At 40.9% G+C, this 18,382-nt stretch overlaps 1 protein-coding gene across 4 annotated transcripts in view; it reads left to right on the top strand.

The window, feature by feature from the left end:
- Positions 1 to 14,963, top strand: part of kcnab2a (potassium voltage-gated channel subfamily A regulatory beta subunit 2a) — a gene marked incomplete at its 5' end in the record, with an annotated part of 90,802 nt that extends 75,839 nt beyond the window's left edge. For all 4 annotated transcript variants that reach the window (XM_079243001.1, XM_079243000.1, XM_079242998.1 and 1 more), the window contains 12 exons: positions 219 to 256; positions 552 to 631; positions 6,092 to 6,136; positions 6,669 to 6,713; positions 6,918 to 6,961; positions 7,231 to 7,317; positions 8,759 to 8,844; positions 8,991 to 9,111; positions 9,673 to 9,767; positions 10,966 to 11,086; positions 12,806 to 12,894; positions 14,722 to 14,963. In XM_079243001.1, the coding sequence (XP_079099127.1) occupies positions 219 to 256; positions 552 to 631; positions 6,092 to 6,136; positions 6,669 to 6,713; positions 6,918 to 6,961; positions 7,231 to 7,317; positions 8,759 to 8,844; positions 8,991 to 9,111; positions 9,673 to 9,767; positions 10,966 to 11,086; positions 12,806 to 12,894; positions 14,722 to 14,811 (941 nt within the window). In that variant the 3' untranslated portion in view covers positions 14,812 to 14,963. The remainder of the gene's footprint in view (positions 1 to 218; positions 257 to 551; positions 632 to 6,091; positions 6,137 to 6,668; positions 6,714 to 6,917; positions 6,962 to 7,230; positions 7,318 to 8,758; positions 8,845 to 8,990; positions 9,112 to 9,672; positions 9,768 to 10,965; positions 11,087 to 12,805; positions 12,895 to 14,721) is intronic.
- Positions 14,964 to 18,382: the final 3,419 nt, after the last annotated feature.

The following is an 18,382-nucleotide window of genomic DNA, read 5'->3' as shown; positions in this document are numbered from 1 at the left end:
CCCAGAATGGAACACACAACCTTGCTGTCCTTTCTCTGTAACCCGGAGAAAGTTCCTCTAACTATGTCTTTTTGTTTATCTGTGTTATTTTATTTAGCCAGATCTTGTTTTTTGTACACTCTGTGTTGTAATACTCGTCCAGAACATATTGCATCACTGCTCAACTGCCTATCTTTGCACACGTGTGTATAACCCCGCCTACGTGTCATCCTCTGCAGGAACATGGGTGACGTTCGGGGGACAGATAACAGATGAGGTGAGAGCAGATGGATTTTGTCATCCTACATCAGTCAAAACTTGGGAATGGACACCCTCCATATGATCTGGCCTATCTGGGGTTGCTCAGGAAGACTATTTTTACCTGTAGTGAAAACATAACGGTGAAAGAGCCTGCAGTCAAAGAACGAAATGTGTAAAAAAGCCACCACAGCCTACTTAAGTCCTGTGAGGACAGATACATTTTTAAAAGAGAAAAAACACTTCACGTCAGTGCTCTCACCCCAAACTCTCCATCCCAAATCTGTGTTCCTCACCCCTTATTCTTTCAACAGATGGCAGAGCAGCTGATGACTCTGGCCTATGAAAATGGCATCAATCTGTTTGACACAGCGGAGGTCTATGCTGCTGGGAAGTAAGTATATCCTGTTCTGTAGCTCTTTTATAAGTGAGGACTAATGCTAGGTATGACCAGGTATCTGACTGATTGTAAATCTGCTCACTGTGAATGTGATCCACTGTGGTGTTGTTAAATGTGCCTGGCATTATGGATGTAAATCCTACCATACAGCATCTTGACACCTGGAAATTAAACTCTTCATGTATGTGTGGTAATCCCTCCGCAGATACAGCCAGTATCTCATTGTATAGTCTATTATTTTTCTTTTTCAGTTAAATTTGCTGAAACCATCTTGAACATCTTTCACAGCCGTGGTTTGTGTGACAGGAATTTGCCTTTTCATAGTTGTCCCACTCACAAGCAGACAGCTACCCCTGGTATTAGAGCGCATCTTGCTTTTAATTAAACTTTTTATTTCATCTATTTTTTTTTTTAAGACCCACTGTTCCCTTTAAATTTTCCACTTTCATCAGTAAGAGAACAGTGAAAGTGGGCTTAAAAAAAGCTGTCTTTCTCTAATCTGCCTTTGACATGTGTCTTTAATGTTCTAATCATAAATGGACAACTGAATAAATATTAAAATGTGCTAAAAATTCACATCAGATCCCTCTGACCCTCTTTGGAGTCGGACAAGCATATGGCCACATTCTTACAGCAGCATGAACATGAACGCCTACTCAGCTCACATGCGTCACACCAATAAGAAACAACAACGCATTTGGCAGTGTGTATTGTGTCAGGTACCCGCAGCTATTTTTAGTCATTTCTTGTAAATAAGGCAGTTGCCCAACTGCCTAAGTTAAAAAAAAAAAAAAAAAAAAAAGATAGTGAGCATAAAGTGTTACATAGATGTCAATTGAAACTCAATCATTAGTGGTGAGATTAAAAATTCCTGCTGATTTTAAAACCCCTCATCTGTAAAACTAACTTAAATGCTACCATACTGGCACATTTCCCATCATTTCAGTTTATTTGAAGTGAAACAGCTGCTTAGACATTTCTTTTAACTTAACTACGGTGTTAAACCGTGAATTTATGACAACGAGCTTGGAAACTGGCCTCACTTTGTGTTTTTATTGATGGCCTCTTCATTTTAGTAGACTGGTGTCAATGAATGTAAACCTGTCAATACTCATATAAGATTACTGTCTTCCTGCTGAAATCAGATCAGATATGAATGACTTCAATTTGGAGTTGTGTCACTGATGATATTTTAACCTTTGAGAACGGTCCCGTGTTTATGTACATCTAGATGTAGCCGCGGTTATAAATTCCATTGTGGATTAATCTGGCTTTGTTGTAACTTGGGTGCTTTAAAATAATCCAAGGGATTATCCTTTGCAAACAGCATATCTGATTAACTGCTGTAAATCCTCCTTTTAATCCTCCCTAGAATATTCTACTTTACTCATTATGTTTTGAGAGGTGCATTAGAGCGTCTCAGAAGACAACAAAGAGGAAGTGAAAGCAGTTTTTAGTGGTTGTCTTCATGTCTCACATCTGCCTTGGTTCATTTCGGGGCCAGGAAAATGAGCACAAGTTTGATCTTTGACAACTGTGTGTTTGATGAGCATGCCTCCCTAAACCACAGTTAAACAGGAAGACAAATCTGTTCTGTGTCTGATGTGCTGCACACAGGTGTTAATCCTGACAGCTTCTACTGCAGAGACGTACCGAGGAGCTTATATTACACACATACTTTCACTTCACTTTCATGTGAAGTCCTTCTTTTTTTCAAGCTTTTGATTCTTTTATCTGTCAGACTCGGAGGATGTGTGGTGTTGGCGTCACGTGCAGGAAGCTAAGTTGTGAATACGGACAGAAAAATATGATATTTAAGCTGTTTGTTGTAGCTTTGCTCTATAAAACATTCACAAAGCAAAACATTCAACACAGCAATATTAAATATTGATTGTACTGCTTGACTATCACATAGCGAAGTGCAGGCCAACGTGTCTCAGAAATGTAACTAAATATGCACCAACAAACATGTCTGTTTATCTTATGTCCTGTAGCCGCTGTAATCTATCATACAGAACGTGTCTGTTTTAATCTGGTAGGTTTCACAGTATCAAAGAAATTTCAGTCTCCATTTTCTTTAAAGCTCAGGAATTTTGCTCTAAATGTGTTGCAAATGCCTCATGGGAAACCAGTGAGCACAAATACAGAGAAATCTGGACGTAATATGGTCTTTATTAATGCTTAAATAATGCACCATTATATTAAGGCTTTCACCATAAGTCGTAGCATCAACTGTGCAGCATTAAGACCTAATTAATGGGTGGAAAAAGAAAGTCAGCCTGCTCAAGGCGCCTTGCACCTTCTGTTTGGACACTTGAATTACTCACATTTAAGAATGGCAATACTCAAGCTTCACGTGGGTGTTTGAAAAAAACACACACATACAGTTATTGTAAGCTGGCAAACATGTTATTGCTCTCAGGGGAAAACTTCAGTCCTTATTTAAAAATATGTGAGTCCAGCTGGCAAGGTTTGGTTCGTTACTTGCACTTCTGTATTCACTCTGATGGTTGAATATGCAGGAGGGCGTACCAGGCAAAAATACAAGAATCACAGGGGTGTTAAATATTTCATTAAATTTATCTTGGATAAGGAACAAACAAAGCAGGAAGGATATAAATAATTTAATGCAGGAACATTCAGTAAAAACAAAATATACAAATCAACTAAAAAGAAGCTAAATTTAGAATAATTTGTTTATCACAAAATTCAGTTGATGAGAACGTAATATGACCAGTGGAGTGTTTGGCAATTTCATTTCCATCTCCAATACATGCGTTTCATATTTAAATATCCAAATGCATTGCAACGTGTATGCAATCTCCTAATTATTATATATGGTACACTGCCTGCTGCAAAAAAAAGTCAGTAATCTCTTGTTTGAGTCCCTTATGCTGTTATTACAGCACACATTTGCCAAGGCATCATCTTGTTCTGCGTATGGATTCATTTCTCTTTGAGATCTTGTAACGATGGTTAGAAAGTTAGATCACTGCATAAAGTTTTCTCCAGTACCTCACAATGATTCTTCGTGGTTAGAAGATGTGAACTCTGCTGTGGTCAGTCCATCTTTAAATCTTCTGTTTCACACTTTCTGAACTGCTCTTATGCAATCTGAGCCTAAGATATCTTCAGATCATCATATTAAACTTTGCCAATGAAAAAAATCTGTTGATGGGGAAAACATGGTCATTCAGTATACTGATGTAGTGAGCACATATTTGTACGGATAGCATTGTTGAACCTGGACCTGCTCAGCTGAGGCAACCTTAGATCACAGCAGTGTTACCAGAGCTCCGTAAAGTTTGCACCAAGCCTTGAGCTCTTCCTATAACAATGCCCCATCATTCTGGATTAAAGTGATTGGCATATAAAGACTCATCAGTCTGAATTTATCAGACCACATGACCTATTTTACCTCTTCCAGACCCCAGTCTTTGTGCTCTTTAGCAAATTCTCCTCACATTGTGCATGTGAAAGTTATCCTACTCAAATATACTCTATGACACCCCTGATGACAATAGAAAGAGCAAAAGTCATCTTTTTAACAGTAACAAACCTCCATCACATCCAGATCGGGTAGGGCAGCTGTCTGCCTGGATGGATGAGGGGCAGCAAGAGAGAAAGAAACCTCAATAAATAAACAACTGACCGGATGGTCGGGCCCGTAACCGCAGAACAGAAACATGCAGCTCACGAGGCAGAAATCTATGCAGAAACATGCAAGGAAAGATTCCAAACAACCAGAGGGAGACAGAGTTAATGATATGCAGTAATGGCATATAAATGCACTGAGAGAGAGAGAAGAGCATAGGTGAAGTGCTGGGTGCATCCTGAGAGAGCCTCAGCAGCCTGAGCCTTTAGCAGCATAAGTAAGCAGTGGTTCACTGTCACATGAGCCAGCACCACATATAAGCTTTAGCAAAAGACAGTCTGAATCCTAGTCTTGAAGGCAGAGGGGTTGTCAGCATCCTGAACCTGAACTGGTGTGTAGCTCCACAGGAGAGGAAGCCTGTAGTCTGAGAATGAAGTGCTCTGTTGAGATAAGAAACGGTGAAGTCTTCAAGGTGAAACGGAGCTGCTTCAGTTGGCAACACTACCTGATATTTGACTTGTTAAAAGAAAGCATGTAACAGTTTATAGGGTAATACTAACTTGTTAACTCAAACCCATTTTGATACAGAGATGTTTTCAGCATTTGACGGCTGGATGTGTTCAGTTCAGGAGAAGGTTTGCATGCTTGCATTTTCAGATTTCATTTCCAGTTATCTTGACTCCTTGGGTAAAGTCATTATAATTTTGCTCGCACTACCTTTTGATATGATCAAGATCAAGGTCATAAATGTACTAAAATCAGGTATCATATATCAACTTTTACAAACTTTGAATGAAACAGTTGTTTTGGCTGAAAGAAAACAGCAGTTGTAGCTGTTGTAAATAAATGCGATAGGCCAGGCATATTTCATCGTTCCAACCATGCAGTGATGTTTAAATAACATCTGTATAGGCACTGTTTTTGATGAGCATTGTAAATAATGATGTAGATAAAAATGAGACAGCACCTCTTGACTTTGCAGGTTAAATGTTCCAATCATATTGGGAAACTTTCCACACTTTTCCTCAGGATTTCTCCTCTTCTGTTGTCATTACATCTCACACTGATAATGCATGACATCAGGCTTAGTGAGTGCAGCAAACTATGTTGCAGGACTTCTTGTGTCTGAAGACATTTCTGTGTGACATATCACCCTGCTGCAGAATAAAACTGAGAATGTTCCATCAAATGTCAGTCTGTGATTGATAAGAGTCTACACATCCAAAGATTTACACATCACCAAACATGTGACATGCAATCTTGTCGGAATATATCACTGCTCAGTGTGTGACAAACACAGGTCTGAAGCTGGAGTGTGCTGTGTTGTAGGCGATGTGTACTCCTCAACGTAGTTTTGAAACTTGCCAGTAAAACAAGTAAAGCAGCTAACATTATTTATGACTGTAGCCAAAGCAAATACAAACCAAGTCTCATAAATGACTTATTGTTTTAATTCCTGTTTGAAGCCATTTTTATCTAAAACTGCACAAGGAGCTGTATGGTGATTTGTTAGAGTAAGCAGACTATGGAGACATGCTACTGACAGCTTTCTGCCCAGTCCTAATGAGCCCCATGTTGAACGTAATGTCACTCATTAGCACCCCTTCAGCTGCTAACGAGCGACATAGCGGTGGTTTGACAGCACAGCTGGGCTAAGGCCCTGCTGACTCTGACCTGGCAGCTCATTCATACCCACCAATCACAAACAGGTGCTCTTTTGCTTGAAAGCTCCCCTATGAAATATACAGTGTGCGCAGATTCAGTCGCATTCTTTAATCAGTCCTCGGTCAGTTGCGTGTAAATGCTTGTATCATTTCAAAGCTATCTTTATATAATCTTCCTCTGTGTCTCCTTTGCAGGGCCGAGGTGGTGCTTGGAAACATCATAAAGAAGAAAGGATGGAGGTATGTGGCACACTTTAATTGAGCTTGGTGTTTTTTTAATTTCCGTTCAAGCCAACCTGCTCAATCTTGTATCATCTTTCTCCTCAGCTGTGTGTTGTGAACTGGAACAGTAAAGGTTCCAGTTCATAACACACAAGATTAATGCGGGAGGCCATGCTGTGCCCTCACTCGAGCGTCCCTCCTCAAAGATGCTGAATAATGGATGAACTTCTAGTGACTCATCTCCTGTCTTATTCCTGGATTGACATTTTTAGGTTATATGAGATCAGGTTCTACATTTCCTCTCGTTCAGTGACAGTCGCACTTAATACAGGATGCGGGTGACTTTAACACCGATGGAATGAGGTCCTAATGATGGGTGTGAGGTTTCCATTGTTGTTTGTGCACCTACAATTATTGAAATATAGAACCTGTGTTGGGGGGGGGGGGGGGGGGGATCGTCAACTGCAAAGCATCAGCTTTGTTTTGTTGTAATTTATAATATTTGTTTGCCAGGTGTTCTTACAGATGTGCTGTCATTCTGTATTTTTAGACGTTCGAGTCTGGTGATAACAACAAAGATCTTCTGGGGTGGAAAGTAAGTTTCATCTGATTGCAAAATCTAAATCTTTCCTGTCGTATTTCAGGTTATTCCATCTTTTAAAAAATGAAAATAAACAAAGCTATTAAACACATTATAATCAAAAAAAGGATGAAATGATGTTATGCAACACTGAAGTGCAGGTTTAGTCATGTTTAAATAATTTTTTCATAACACAAATTCCCTGTTTTGTTTTTGCAGAGCGGAGACTGAAAGAGGTTTATCCCGGAAACACATTATAGAAGGTGGGTAGCAGTGCAGCATGTTAATGGATTAAATGTTGATGCTGCAACAACAAATTACTTCCTAATTAGTTGCTATGGGGTCGAGGGAATCAAAGCTACTCTTTAATAGTCAAATTTCTCTTGAGGTTATTGCAGTTGCATAGAAAACTTTTGGGGACATTAACCCAGTTAAACTGAGAATCCTCTGTGCTAATTTTGATCACACACTTAATTACTTTAGCAGCCACAGCAGAGCTTTCCTCTTACCAGCTTGTGCTGCATGTTTTCAGGTTTAAAAGCCTCTCTAGAAAGACTGCAGCTAGACTATGTCGATGTGGTGTTTGCGAACAGACCGGACCCCAACACGCCCATGGAAGGTAACTAAGAGTTTCTGTTTTGTCAGCTTTATGAAAACATCTCTTGTGCATCTCTATGACTACTGCGGTGTGAAGACTCGGATAGTCAAACCTCTTGTAACTGAAACATCTATTTTTAAAATGCTGCATGCTGTCCTGGTGCTTCCACCTCCACAGTCAGAATGATAGATACTGATGCTAGAGACCTTTAAATGGCAGAGTGTTAACCGCGTGTGGGCTCAGCTGGTCGCGCAGTAGCCATCTGCTCCAGTGGTAGAGTTCTTCTTCAGGTTAGGGTTGAATCAGAGGTCATCTTCCTGCCTCCTGTTTGATGTTTCATTGGCTCTGGCTCTTTCACAATTCTTCATTGTCTTGTTGGCACAAGTAGCCGGTGGTGCTAAAGTCGAGGTGATTCTTTCGCCCATCCGCGTTTTTAACGACCGCAATCCGCTCACATGGACAGCTTTGAGGTTATATCTTTAAATCTAGGGTGGTTAAGCCATCTGCTGTATATTTTTTTTGGCAGTAGCTTACTGAGTGAACGGGGTGAAGAGGAGGGGAACTGCTACTCTGTCACTAAAGAGACAACCTTTTAAGTCAAACACCCACTCGATGAATAACAGGGTTGATGTGTCAGGAGCATCAGTAAAGTTAATAGATGGATGCAGGATTACTGAGGGCTCACACAACCCGGTTTTATTACACTCCTGTCCTGATTATTATCTGTCCTGATGATTATCTGACATGCACATGTTTTGTTCTACAGTTGCACAAAAACAGATTGTACCTCTAACCAATGGAAAGACTTATATTAAAACTGGAAGATGGGAGGTTTCTTATGACAGCACAGGCATATCAGATGTGGTTGTAAATTAAATTCTTTATATGAAATGAGAACAAATACACAGATGTATAAATGCAATACCATGGGATAATCTTTTAAACATTCACCCAGAATTTTAAAGGGAGAAAAAAACCAAAATCATCCCTAACATATTTTTAACCCTCAGTGCTTAAAATACTTAAGCTGTCATCCAGTGTGTCAACCCACTTTGTGTGTGATTAAAGATTTGAACTGGTGTACATATGGTTGTCATCTCTTATTTATTTAGCTCGGGTCCTTTTTCATGTAGCATGTTGCAGATCAAACAAAAAAAAAAAAAGAATCATGTGAATTTTAACATGAATGTCATTCAAGTGTGCCGTGTTGTGAAAAGATGTCATCCTCATCAGGACGTCAGCTTTATGATTAACATAATCAGCTTTTCCACCTCCCTTTTCAATAGCCCAGGCAATTTGGATTTCAAATGATAACAGATATGTCTTTTGTGACATTAAATAGCAAGCAGATTCACATGTAGGGACGTTTCAGGCAACATACAGTGGCGTGTTGAAGAGAATACAGGAGGGTTACACTGGAACTGAAGGTGTTTTTAGCATTTATATGTATATATCTTTACAGAAACGGTTCGAGCTATGACCCATGTGATAAATCAAGGCATGGCCATGTACTGGGGGACATCCCGTTGGAGCCCGATGGAAATAATGGTAAGACAAATTATGTCTGTTGTTGAGTCACTGCTGTTGTAAATGCATTACAGAATTACAAGCTACAGTTTTTATCTGTAAAAATGTAGATTAAAAATGTAAAACAATTCCCTTACCTGAACCTAATTGTCTGTCTTTTTCTTCAGGAAGCGTACTCTGTTGCCCGACAGTTTAACCAGATTCCTCCCATCTGTGAGCAGGCTGAGTATCACATGTTCCAGAGGGAGAAGGTAGAGGTACAGCTGCCCGAGCTCTTCCATAAGATCGGTGAGCAGCGATGCATTTGTAGCTGCTGGTGGAAAAGTAGTAGATGAACCTCACTTTCATGGAACCTTCCCTAAGGTTTACAAAAAAGCTCTACATTGTGTTACTTTTTCATATATTGTTTCTATCTGTATGTGCCGCACTTTTCTCCCTACTATACACACTCTTACACACCCATGATCAACGCAGTGTTCAGCATCACTTCAACATATGGATGTGTCAGGGATCAAACCACAGACCTGATTATATGAGTCATGGCTGCTTCCAAGAAATGCAGTTGAAACAGAAATGTTTTGCAATAATCTGCAATATGTTAATGGAAAGATTTGTGTAGTATAAGAACAAACTTATCATTTGTACACAAAATAGATATATAGAATATTTTCTCATTGTTATTTTTGTGAGTTTCTAATCCTGAAAATATGACCAGATCAGTGTCACAGTCCATCTTTTACGAACTCGTTCAATATGAGACTGACTGAAGTCATTACCGAGACGCATCAGCTCCTTGAAAAGGTGAGCTGCTGTTTGTCTCGGATGATTTTGACACTTTTCTGTTCTCAGGTGTGGGGGCCATGACATGGTCTCCGTTGGCCTGTGGGATCATCTCAGGGAAATACGACGGCAGGGTGCCTCCCTACTCTCGGGCATCTCTGAAGGTAGATGACACCCCGCGCGCTGTTTCCCGCCTTTTACCTCCACTGCGATTATCTGTGCCGCTCACACCGTTGTGTGTATCCCCTTCTGGTTGCTGGTTGTTTGTTTTTATTGTGCCTTTGTGTCTTTCAGGTTGTGTGACTGCGCAGCACCTGTGTGCTTTCAGTGCTATGCTGATACCATGCACTGTGCACCTCTTCACAAGCTGTGTTGTTCAAGCCTGTTTGTAAACCGGTGTTGGCTTAATGCATCTTAAAACACACACATGAGCCAGTAAAAACACGTGTACAGTACAAACAAATAGCTTTAATTTGATGCTACGGACAGAAACTCCTTTTAGCACAAGGAAATAAAAAGCTCATTTAAACTGAACATTAACAGAGTGAAAGCTGTCAGGGTTTAAGTGAGTAAACACAAAGAAACCTGGTAGAATATTCTGCTGTGACGAGATCACACTGGATCTACTTTACCATGTCGTGTTGTTGAAATAAGATTCAGCATTTGGCATCCAACCTCTCATCAGGAATCCTCAATCCCGGTCCTCGACGGCCAGCATCCTGCAGGGTTTAGTAGTGCGCTTGCTGCGTCACACCTGACTCAAATCAGTGTGTATTTAGCAGGCTAATGCAGAGCTTGGTGTCTAGCTTTGCACAAGCCTGATTCAGAATCAGATGTGTTGCAGCGGTGGCACTTCTAAAACCTGCAGGGCCTTCAAGCACCAGGATTGTGGGTCCCCGCGCTAAGCTAACATCTGATTTTGTGCGGTGTTGTGTCCCACTGTGGTGAAGTGGCATGTTGTGTTTCTGTTTGTGTGTCAGTGACTGTCGGTTAGACCTCCTCTGGTGAAACTAGCTCCTTGTGTTGGTGTTGTGCAGTGACTTCTTCCTGTTTGGCTCAGTGTTGTCTGTGGATGTTTCTTGTTTTGGCTCTTCGGTCGACTGCTTATTCTCACTAGTCATAATATGTTTAATTAGCATCCTTTGTTGCTTTTTATTTGGAATAGATGCTGTATTCATTCATTGTAGTCATCTATTTTGTGTATATTTCCATCTTTGGAGTTATAACGGCATAAACTTGGCTGATACGTTGACAGCAGGAGACAGTCACGTGTTGAAAAACGGGCCCTGGTGACATGGGAGCTGCAGCGCAGCGGTGTGAGCAGGGCTGTGTTTTTGAGCAGGTGTGCTGTGTTTTCGACAGGGCTACCAGTGGTTGAAGGACAAGATCTTGAGCGAGGAGGGCCGACGTCAGCAGGCGAAGTTGAAAGAGCTGCAGGCAATCGCGGAGCGGCTGGGCTGCACTCTGCCCCAACTCGCCATCGGTACGCAGATACTCTCTGCTGCTCTCTCTCTTTCTGTCTGTCTGTCCGTCCCTCTGCCTCGGATTGGCCGGGGTCAGGAGCGCTCACGCAGCTGTTTGGTTCGACCGTTGTGCTGTCACGTGTGTGTGTGTGTGTGTGTGTGTGTGTGTGTGTGTGTCTTGTGTTAAAATAGCTGTGGTGTGAAATGCATTGTTGACAAAAAAAAGTCAACTAAGCTTGGATCTGACTAATTCCTGTGGAAAAATGAAGACGTCAACCTAATAGATATAAAGGCAAGGAATGCAAACAGGCTTACGGTATATATGTGTGTCTGCAGGTGTGAGGTTCTCTGTGGTGTTTACATGTATTTAGCAGTTTCAAGTGTCAGCATCAAAATAGCATCCCACAAATAAATCCAGTGGCTGACAGATATCGATTCACTGCCAGGCAGCGAATGGAGAATGTGAAAACCCCAAAGATGCACAGTCCTGCGAGGGCAGTTAAAGCGCCTGATATGACATTGTGAATAAATCTGGGGGTCTGTCTTTGATCTCAGAGCAGATTACTGCAGTTTTTCACCCTCACAGTAATACAGTGTCATAGATTAGGTTTCACGGCCCATTAGTGGACAGCCTCAACTCTCCCAATTTCCATAAATCTTTTCTGCACTCCTGAAGGCAGCACAGGAGATTTATTTATACCATGTAGCCCTCTATATCACAGTGGTACTGCAGTATTGAATAAGAACTAGATAACAATGACAGAACCTTCCCTGCCTTTTGCTTGAGGCCGTTGGTGCTGGTGCTAAATTCAGGTTTCAGACTGTGACTCTGAGCAGAGAAACAGTTAATAGATGTTGTGGTAGTTACTGCCATAAGGGACACTTTACTCCTGTGTCTAACTAGGGGAAAACCTTCAAGAGTTGCCTTTTCTCTTTTTTTCTTCATTCTCATTTTGGTGGAAGATTTGTGTAGAGTCATAATCCTACTATTTTCATATCAACATACTCATTTCTATTATACTGTAATCTGCTTACAAGTGTATCTTCCTCAATTGCAAAAAGGATGCAGTTGCATTGCATAATACAGCTCACAAAAATTATCCACATGGAGCCGGCGATGTGTTATTTTTGTGTCAGTTTGTTCAGAGGAATCACAGAAAGGCAGGTTTCCTGCTTGTCCTCAGACTGCAGCGGTGGAATCCAAAAGGCATGTATACAACCAGCGTACTTCGTGTTGAGCCACTTATAATCACATCTCTGTCAGATCTCAGTGATCTGATGAGGAGCCGATCAAAACGGATCAATGTCAAACATTTGTTTGTCAGTGGTTCGTTCATTCAGCTTCGGACCGTTATTTCCTGCAAGTATGATCCAGTGAACTCCAAAAATCAAAGTCCATTTGATTTTGGCTTCAATTAGCAGGTAAAGTTGCTACTTCACTTTGCAGATTGGGGAAATTATCAACAGAAAACTATCAATTTAACGTAAAGTTGACTCTCTTGGGCAGCACTGTGTGATGTGTGTGAGGTTTGTGGCCAGATAGAATGTTGTCACATTTTGTTCGTGGATGTTTTTATCAGGATGGTTTAACCATTTAAACGTTAAAAAGAAAAAAACAAAACAGCCTTATTGTACGTCTTGTTGTGCATTGTGTGTGTTTGAATGTGAATCATGGATATCGCCAGATTGTGTGTGTTGTCATGATGGGAGTGTCACGGCTGTTAACTGGTCTCCTGCAGCATGGTGCCTCCGGAACGAGGGGGTGAGCTCTGTCCTTTTAGGGGCGTCCAACACCGACCAGCTGATGGAGAACATAGGAGCGATTCAGGTAAGGCAGTAGAATTAGTGTGTGTGAGTGTGTGTGAGTGCGTGCGTGCTCGCCGCCTTTCCTTTTTCTGTCACAGAGCAAATAATGAGTTCTGACTAAAAATGCGACAAGGCCATTTAATCAGGCCCGGCTTTGTGCCTTCTAGGGCGTAGCAGCAGATTCTACTCCTGAGTACAGCTTGGCCTCATGGGCAGTTTGCTGTGGCACGCTTGGCTGCTTTACTGTACCATGTTAATAAGGTCAGCTGAGTATCAGTTGCCATGGGGGATTGGAGACGAGCTCATGGCCACTTCTTCCTCTGCTGATAAGACGCATTCTTTAATGGGGTTCTCAGACTGGTGGGGCTTTACATCCTCTCTTCACATAATGTGTGGCCGGCAGTAAAGAGCATCCCTACTCTCCACTATCTCCTCTCCACTGTGGACACTCCTGTTCTCTTCTGTGCATGTGCATACTTTAAGTCTCCTCTCCCTCAGTACATTTCATGTTCTTTCCAAAATGTTATGCTCACATTTCCCAAGGGCTCTTTGGTTTTTTCTTTTAGCCTGCATTTCATATCACACACACTGAAATAAATCTGTCCCTCCGTGTGAAACAGTTTTTCTCAGGAAATCCAGAAGAATTGCATTTTATTTTTACATTTTTTTTGGTGGAGCAATTATTTATTGTCCACATAATCTATGAAGCAAATAGACTTTAGTTTGATGGATGGATGAATTGATCCCTGGAAAGGAATTAGATTATTGTAGCAGCTGTGTACATTGAAAACAGTAAAAACATAATACAAACAAATTGCAGGGAAAAAGCTATTCAAGAAAGTCAAATATTCAAGAAAGACAAGATGCAATACACAATTAATTGGCATTAGGATGAGACTGGTTTGACACTAAAACAAGTCACAAAAGTCACATTATTTCAGTGATCATATTGTTTATTATTTTAACAAGCATGTAATTGTTTTGGGCAAAAACATTGTTAAAAAATTATAAACATGTGAAAAACTTGACTATGACTTTTAACTAGTTTAAACCAGCAAATGTAAAACAAGAAGCCCAGTGGTCAAAAGCCTCATTTTATTCTCTTTTTCAGTGTTTGTACTCTAATGCCATGGCAAGTTCCTTGATGGAGAGAAAAGAAAAAAGATTTCATCTTTTTTCTTTTTAAGCTCTCATAAAGACCCTGATAAAACACACCATAAGAAAAGGAAAGATGTTTGAGGACGTGAAAAGCCAACAGTGCTGTAATGAGAATCTGGTGGTGCGTAACATCGCTCTGCAACACTGACAATATAAATGTTCAATATAAACTTCAGAAAGAGTTTGATACGTCACCTGTAGCATATTATCATTTATCTATTACATTATTTATTTTGTTATAATAAGATGCAAAATGTAACTTAACTAATAAAGGTTGGTAATTAAAGAGTAAGAGAAAGAAGTCATCACAGGCTGCCCCTTTACTGTCCTCATTTTTATTCATTCAAAACAGTGAAACAGGATAAATATAAAAATGTCTCTGAAAGCTGCAGCTATGAGGACCTGCATAAGAAAAAAAATCTCTTTCCTAAAGGATGCTTCAGTGTTCCTTTGCTAAAGGACGTACTACAGAAAGTACTGATGGCTCTTTGTGCTTGCAGGATTTGTTTAGACATTGCAAAGGCTGCTACTTTGTAATGTCTGAGTTATTTCCCTCTGTTAGGAATCCGTCACCAGACACCTCAGTGAAAACTACAAAACCACACATGCAAACTCAGTTTGTGCAGATTTTACCTCAAGGATGGGACGACAGTAAACATGCAAAAAACTCATTCATCTTCTGTGTTCACAGGTTCTTCCAAAGTTGTCGTCATCTATCACACATGAGGTGGACAGCATCCTGGGGAACAAGCCCTACAGTAAAAAAGACTACCGCTCCTAACGCGCGGCGCAGCAGGGCCCCGCCCGGCAGGGCTGCAGCCGCAGCGCCACCTTTGCCTGATCCTCTGTTTGCTTGAGCTTTTACTGAGTGAGACCCTGGCGCATGAGTCTGGCCACACCACGGCCACGCAGGGCACCTCATTTAGAGTTACAGGGAAGAAAAGAAAAGGGGTGGGGGGGGGGATACAGTCACCTCTACAGTACAAGACAGGATTAACAAAGAAAGTCAGATGTGGAAGAGAGGTTAGGGATATGCGCTCATACGTAATCAGTTACACATTCAATTCAGCTGAACGTATTTTAAACCATAGAGAAAAATTAGGAAATTATCTTTTTTTTTTTTTTTTTTTAAAAAAAAAAAAAAGCACATGCTTGCTTTGCAGCCAGACTTCTCAGTTCTTTTGTATAATTTCTCTGTTTTTAAATAAAAAAAGAAGAAAACGAATGCAACTACAAGGTAGATGACGTTCATACGAGTAGATGAGAACTACTGTTGCACATGTACCATAGCCATGTATTGGTTCCAGAGACGTTCTGTTTACAAACACTTGTGTACTGTAAAAGTCCGTCACGGTTTCTCTGAAAGGAAGTTTGTGTGTTTGACATTGCCGGCCCTCTTGTGGGCTTCAACAATCAGCACTTTAATACTGTCAGTAAAGGTGTTGGAGGGTAGTTTTCAAAGAAGGGAGTGGATGGGTATTAATGTTGTCTTATCTCACAACCATTGCACTATAGAATCACATCGCCTATTGATAATTCCCTCTCTTCGTCCTCCCTCTGTGTCTTCACTGGCAGTGTGTTTGTCCAGCCTCAAACTCTGACGGTCCGTTGTGTGTGTGTGTGTGTGTGTGTGTGTGTGTATGGCGCAGTCGTGAACTAAACAGGAATGACTGCCCTCTGCAGGAGAAGTCTCACCATCCTGACCAGTAAATGCTCTGCTGTGATGGCGGTCAGGAGCTTTGGCCGATGTGTTAGGGCAACTTGTCTGCCACTGAGGAGAGGAGCTGTTTTATTTAATCCTCCTAACAACAGGAGCTGCAGCCATCGGGCCTTGCTTCACTGCGGTTCCCTGCAGCTGTCCTCCACTCTCCAGGCTTAGGATTGGCTGCATGGGGAGCGATCAACATCTCACAGAAACCACTCCTTAATCAAGTTTGGTTTGAGAGGTTTTTTTTTTTTTGCCTTATTTACAGTTACATCAAACTGTGCTTCAGGCTTCTGGTGCAGACGAACAGCTTGACAGCCGCCTATTTGGCTCACATGTCCACGGTAAATGCTGACTGGTGGAAGTGGTGTTTGTTGCTCGCTTACTGACAGGAAGGAGTTGCGTGTCCAGTGAATCAGCGAGTGGTGGCAGCTCAGGGAATGCAGAAGGTGGTTTTAGTCGTGTGTTGGTGGTCAGAAGGTTGCATTTACTCATCTTTTGTCTCTTATGTGTGGACACTGGACAAGACCAGTGACTATTTAAGTGTGGCTCGAGCCAAAGATCTACTTATCTTTTACCCATCACACTCCAGTGTTTCACTCTCACGTCCTGCAAGATTATAGAAGTCATCTTGAAGCATGTGCAGCTTGTTATCTATTTATGGTATGGACTTTACTCCATAAAGTATATATCTTTACCCAACCAAGCTGTTATACTCGTTAACAAGTATGTCCTAACAAGTATGAATACATAGTACGGCTAAGTGCTTTAGGATCTGTAAGGTTTGTTTCAGGCAGCACACGGCCTGACATATCAAAAAGTATTAATACAGACATTATGATGCCACCATGTACCATTCTTTGTCCTTTGGGTGCTCTTAGTGTGATTAAAGCACAAGTGGATAGCATGTGATACATCCTCTCAGCATGGACCTTCTTCACCCAGCCTACAGTACCTATGGGACAAGAACGGTGATGCTTTTCAGCTTACTAACACATGTAGATATTAAATCCTAACTAACAGCTGATAAACTGTTGATTCTTAGCGTGAAAAGAAAAAAAAAATAGTGCAGATGAAGAAAACTACCTGAGATGTAGGAACTTCTCAGTTTAAGTGGAGGGGATAATGAACACTCTGTGAACGTCACTGTGTGGGATTTGTGTGGATGAGGTTTACAGACTGCTTCGATCCTACTTGTATGTTATTTTTAATAGCAGCAAAGTCATTTACGGTGTCTACTGTTAATCTTGTGTGTGTGTGTGTGTGGGAACAGGACAACTAAACTAATCCCACGCTTTAGCCTGTTGTATTAGTTGATCCCTGTTAGGTTTGATTTGCTGTGTCTTGTATGTCTGAGTGAATAAAACTGGTGCAAGCCGGCATTGTTTTTCTTAAAATGAGGGGGGAAAAAAGACGAACCAAGAACTTTTAGTTAATTTGTCTGTAGAGTCTTGATATTTTCATCTGCAGGGAACGAAGAAGTCTGAGACTTTAAAGTAAAGTCTGATATTTTGGAAATGAATGCTTATTTATGTTCTTGCTGAGAAAGAAAGCGAGGCTGATGCTCTATTAAAATCTGTCTGCTAAAGATGAGCACCGTACAGCTCAGCACAACGACTGGAAACAGCTGATTCAACTCAGTCCTGCAGTCACAAAATTCCCCTGCTAGCTTCTGGAACACTATTTGACATACCAGAACATGCATGTTTCACTTGTATGAAAAGAGCTAAACAACTATTTGCAGTTTGCTGAGGGTGTTATTCAAGATTTATTTATGTCATTATGCAACCTCAGATTGTATAACTTAATAGGAACTGCAGTCCCCTTTAGTGTCCTATTCAAAAAACACAGTTATATAAGAACAAATTGTCAACTCTGAGTCTTCTGAATAATGGGCAGTTTCTCCAACAGTCCAGCTGTAGTAGCAAACGCGTTCTTTTCAGGCCTCTCAGGTTTGCTGTTGGCTGAAGGATTTCTGAATGTAAGAAGTGAAACTTTGAAAAGGAGGCAATCGTTCAAATAGTTTTAAATCTAACATCCTGACCTAATACAAAAGCATATTTTCATGTTGAGGTTACTTGAACATCAACACCTTTCTTACAGAGAACTCTCTTTAGACTCAGACATTAGGGAAACAAAGAATGGGAGATGCTGGTCTACAGTAAAGCTTCACACAGATCAGAATCTGTGAAAATGTTGTGATTTTGGAAGCTTAAAGCCAGTGTTAAGTTAGTTAAACTTTAATGTCTTGCTTCAACATTAGTTGATCAAAAACAAGTGCTTTGGTGAAACAGATTGACCACATATTGGTTCCCAAGAAGCAACCAGGATGCATCGTTTGGTTACTTTGATCAGTGCAATAAGACAATCCTGAATAGTTCCTTCTTTATCTGATTGTAAAGTGCTCTTTAAAGTGTTTATGTGATTTCAGTCTCGCACATTTATCTCTCAAACAAAATATAACCTGAACCTTAACAGTGATAACACACTGGAAGGACGCTGATCACACCATCCCACTGCTTCCTGTTAGTCGCTGTGGATGTGCAGAAGCACATAAGATTTCTGTTGGCCCTTAAATGAGGATCTTTCATTGTTTTGTGAATTTGTGCAAATCTGTTTTCGTGGCACGAGTTTTAACATGCTGTTA

This window comes from Telmatherina bonti (assembly GCF_933228915.1).
Source record: "Telmatherina bonti genome assembly, chromosome: 6".
NCBI lineage: Eukaryota > Metazoa > Chordata > Actinopteri > Atheriniformes > Telmatherinidae > Telmatherina > Telmatherina bonti.
The sequence above is the reverse complement of the archived record's forward strand: the minus strand, read 5'-3'. Positions and strand labels throughout refer to the sequence as shown.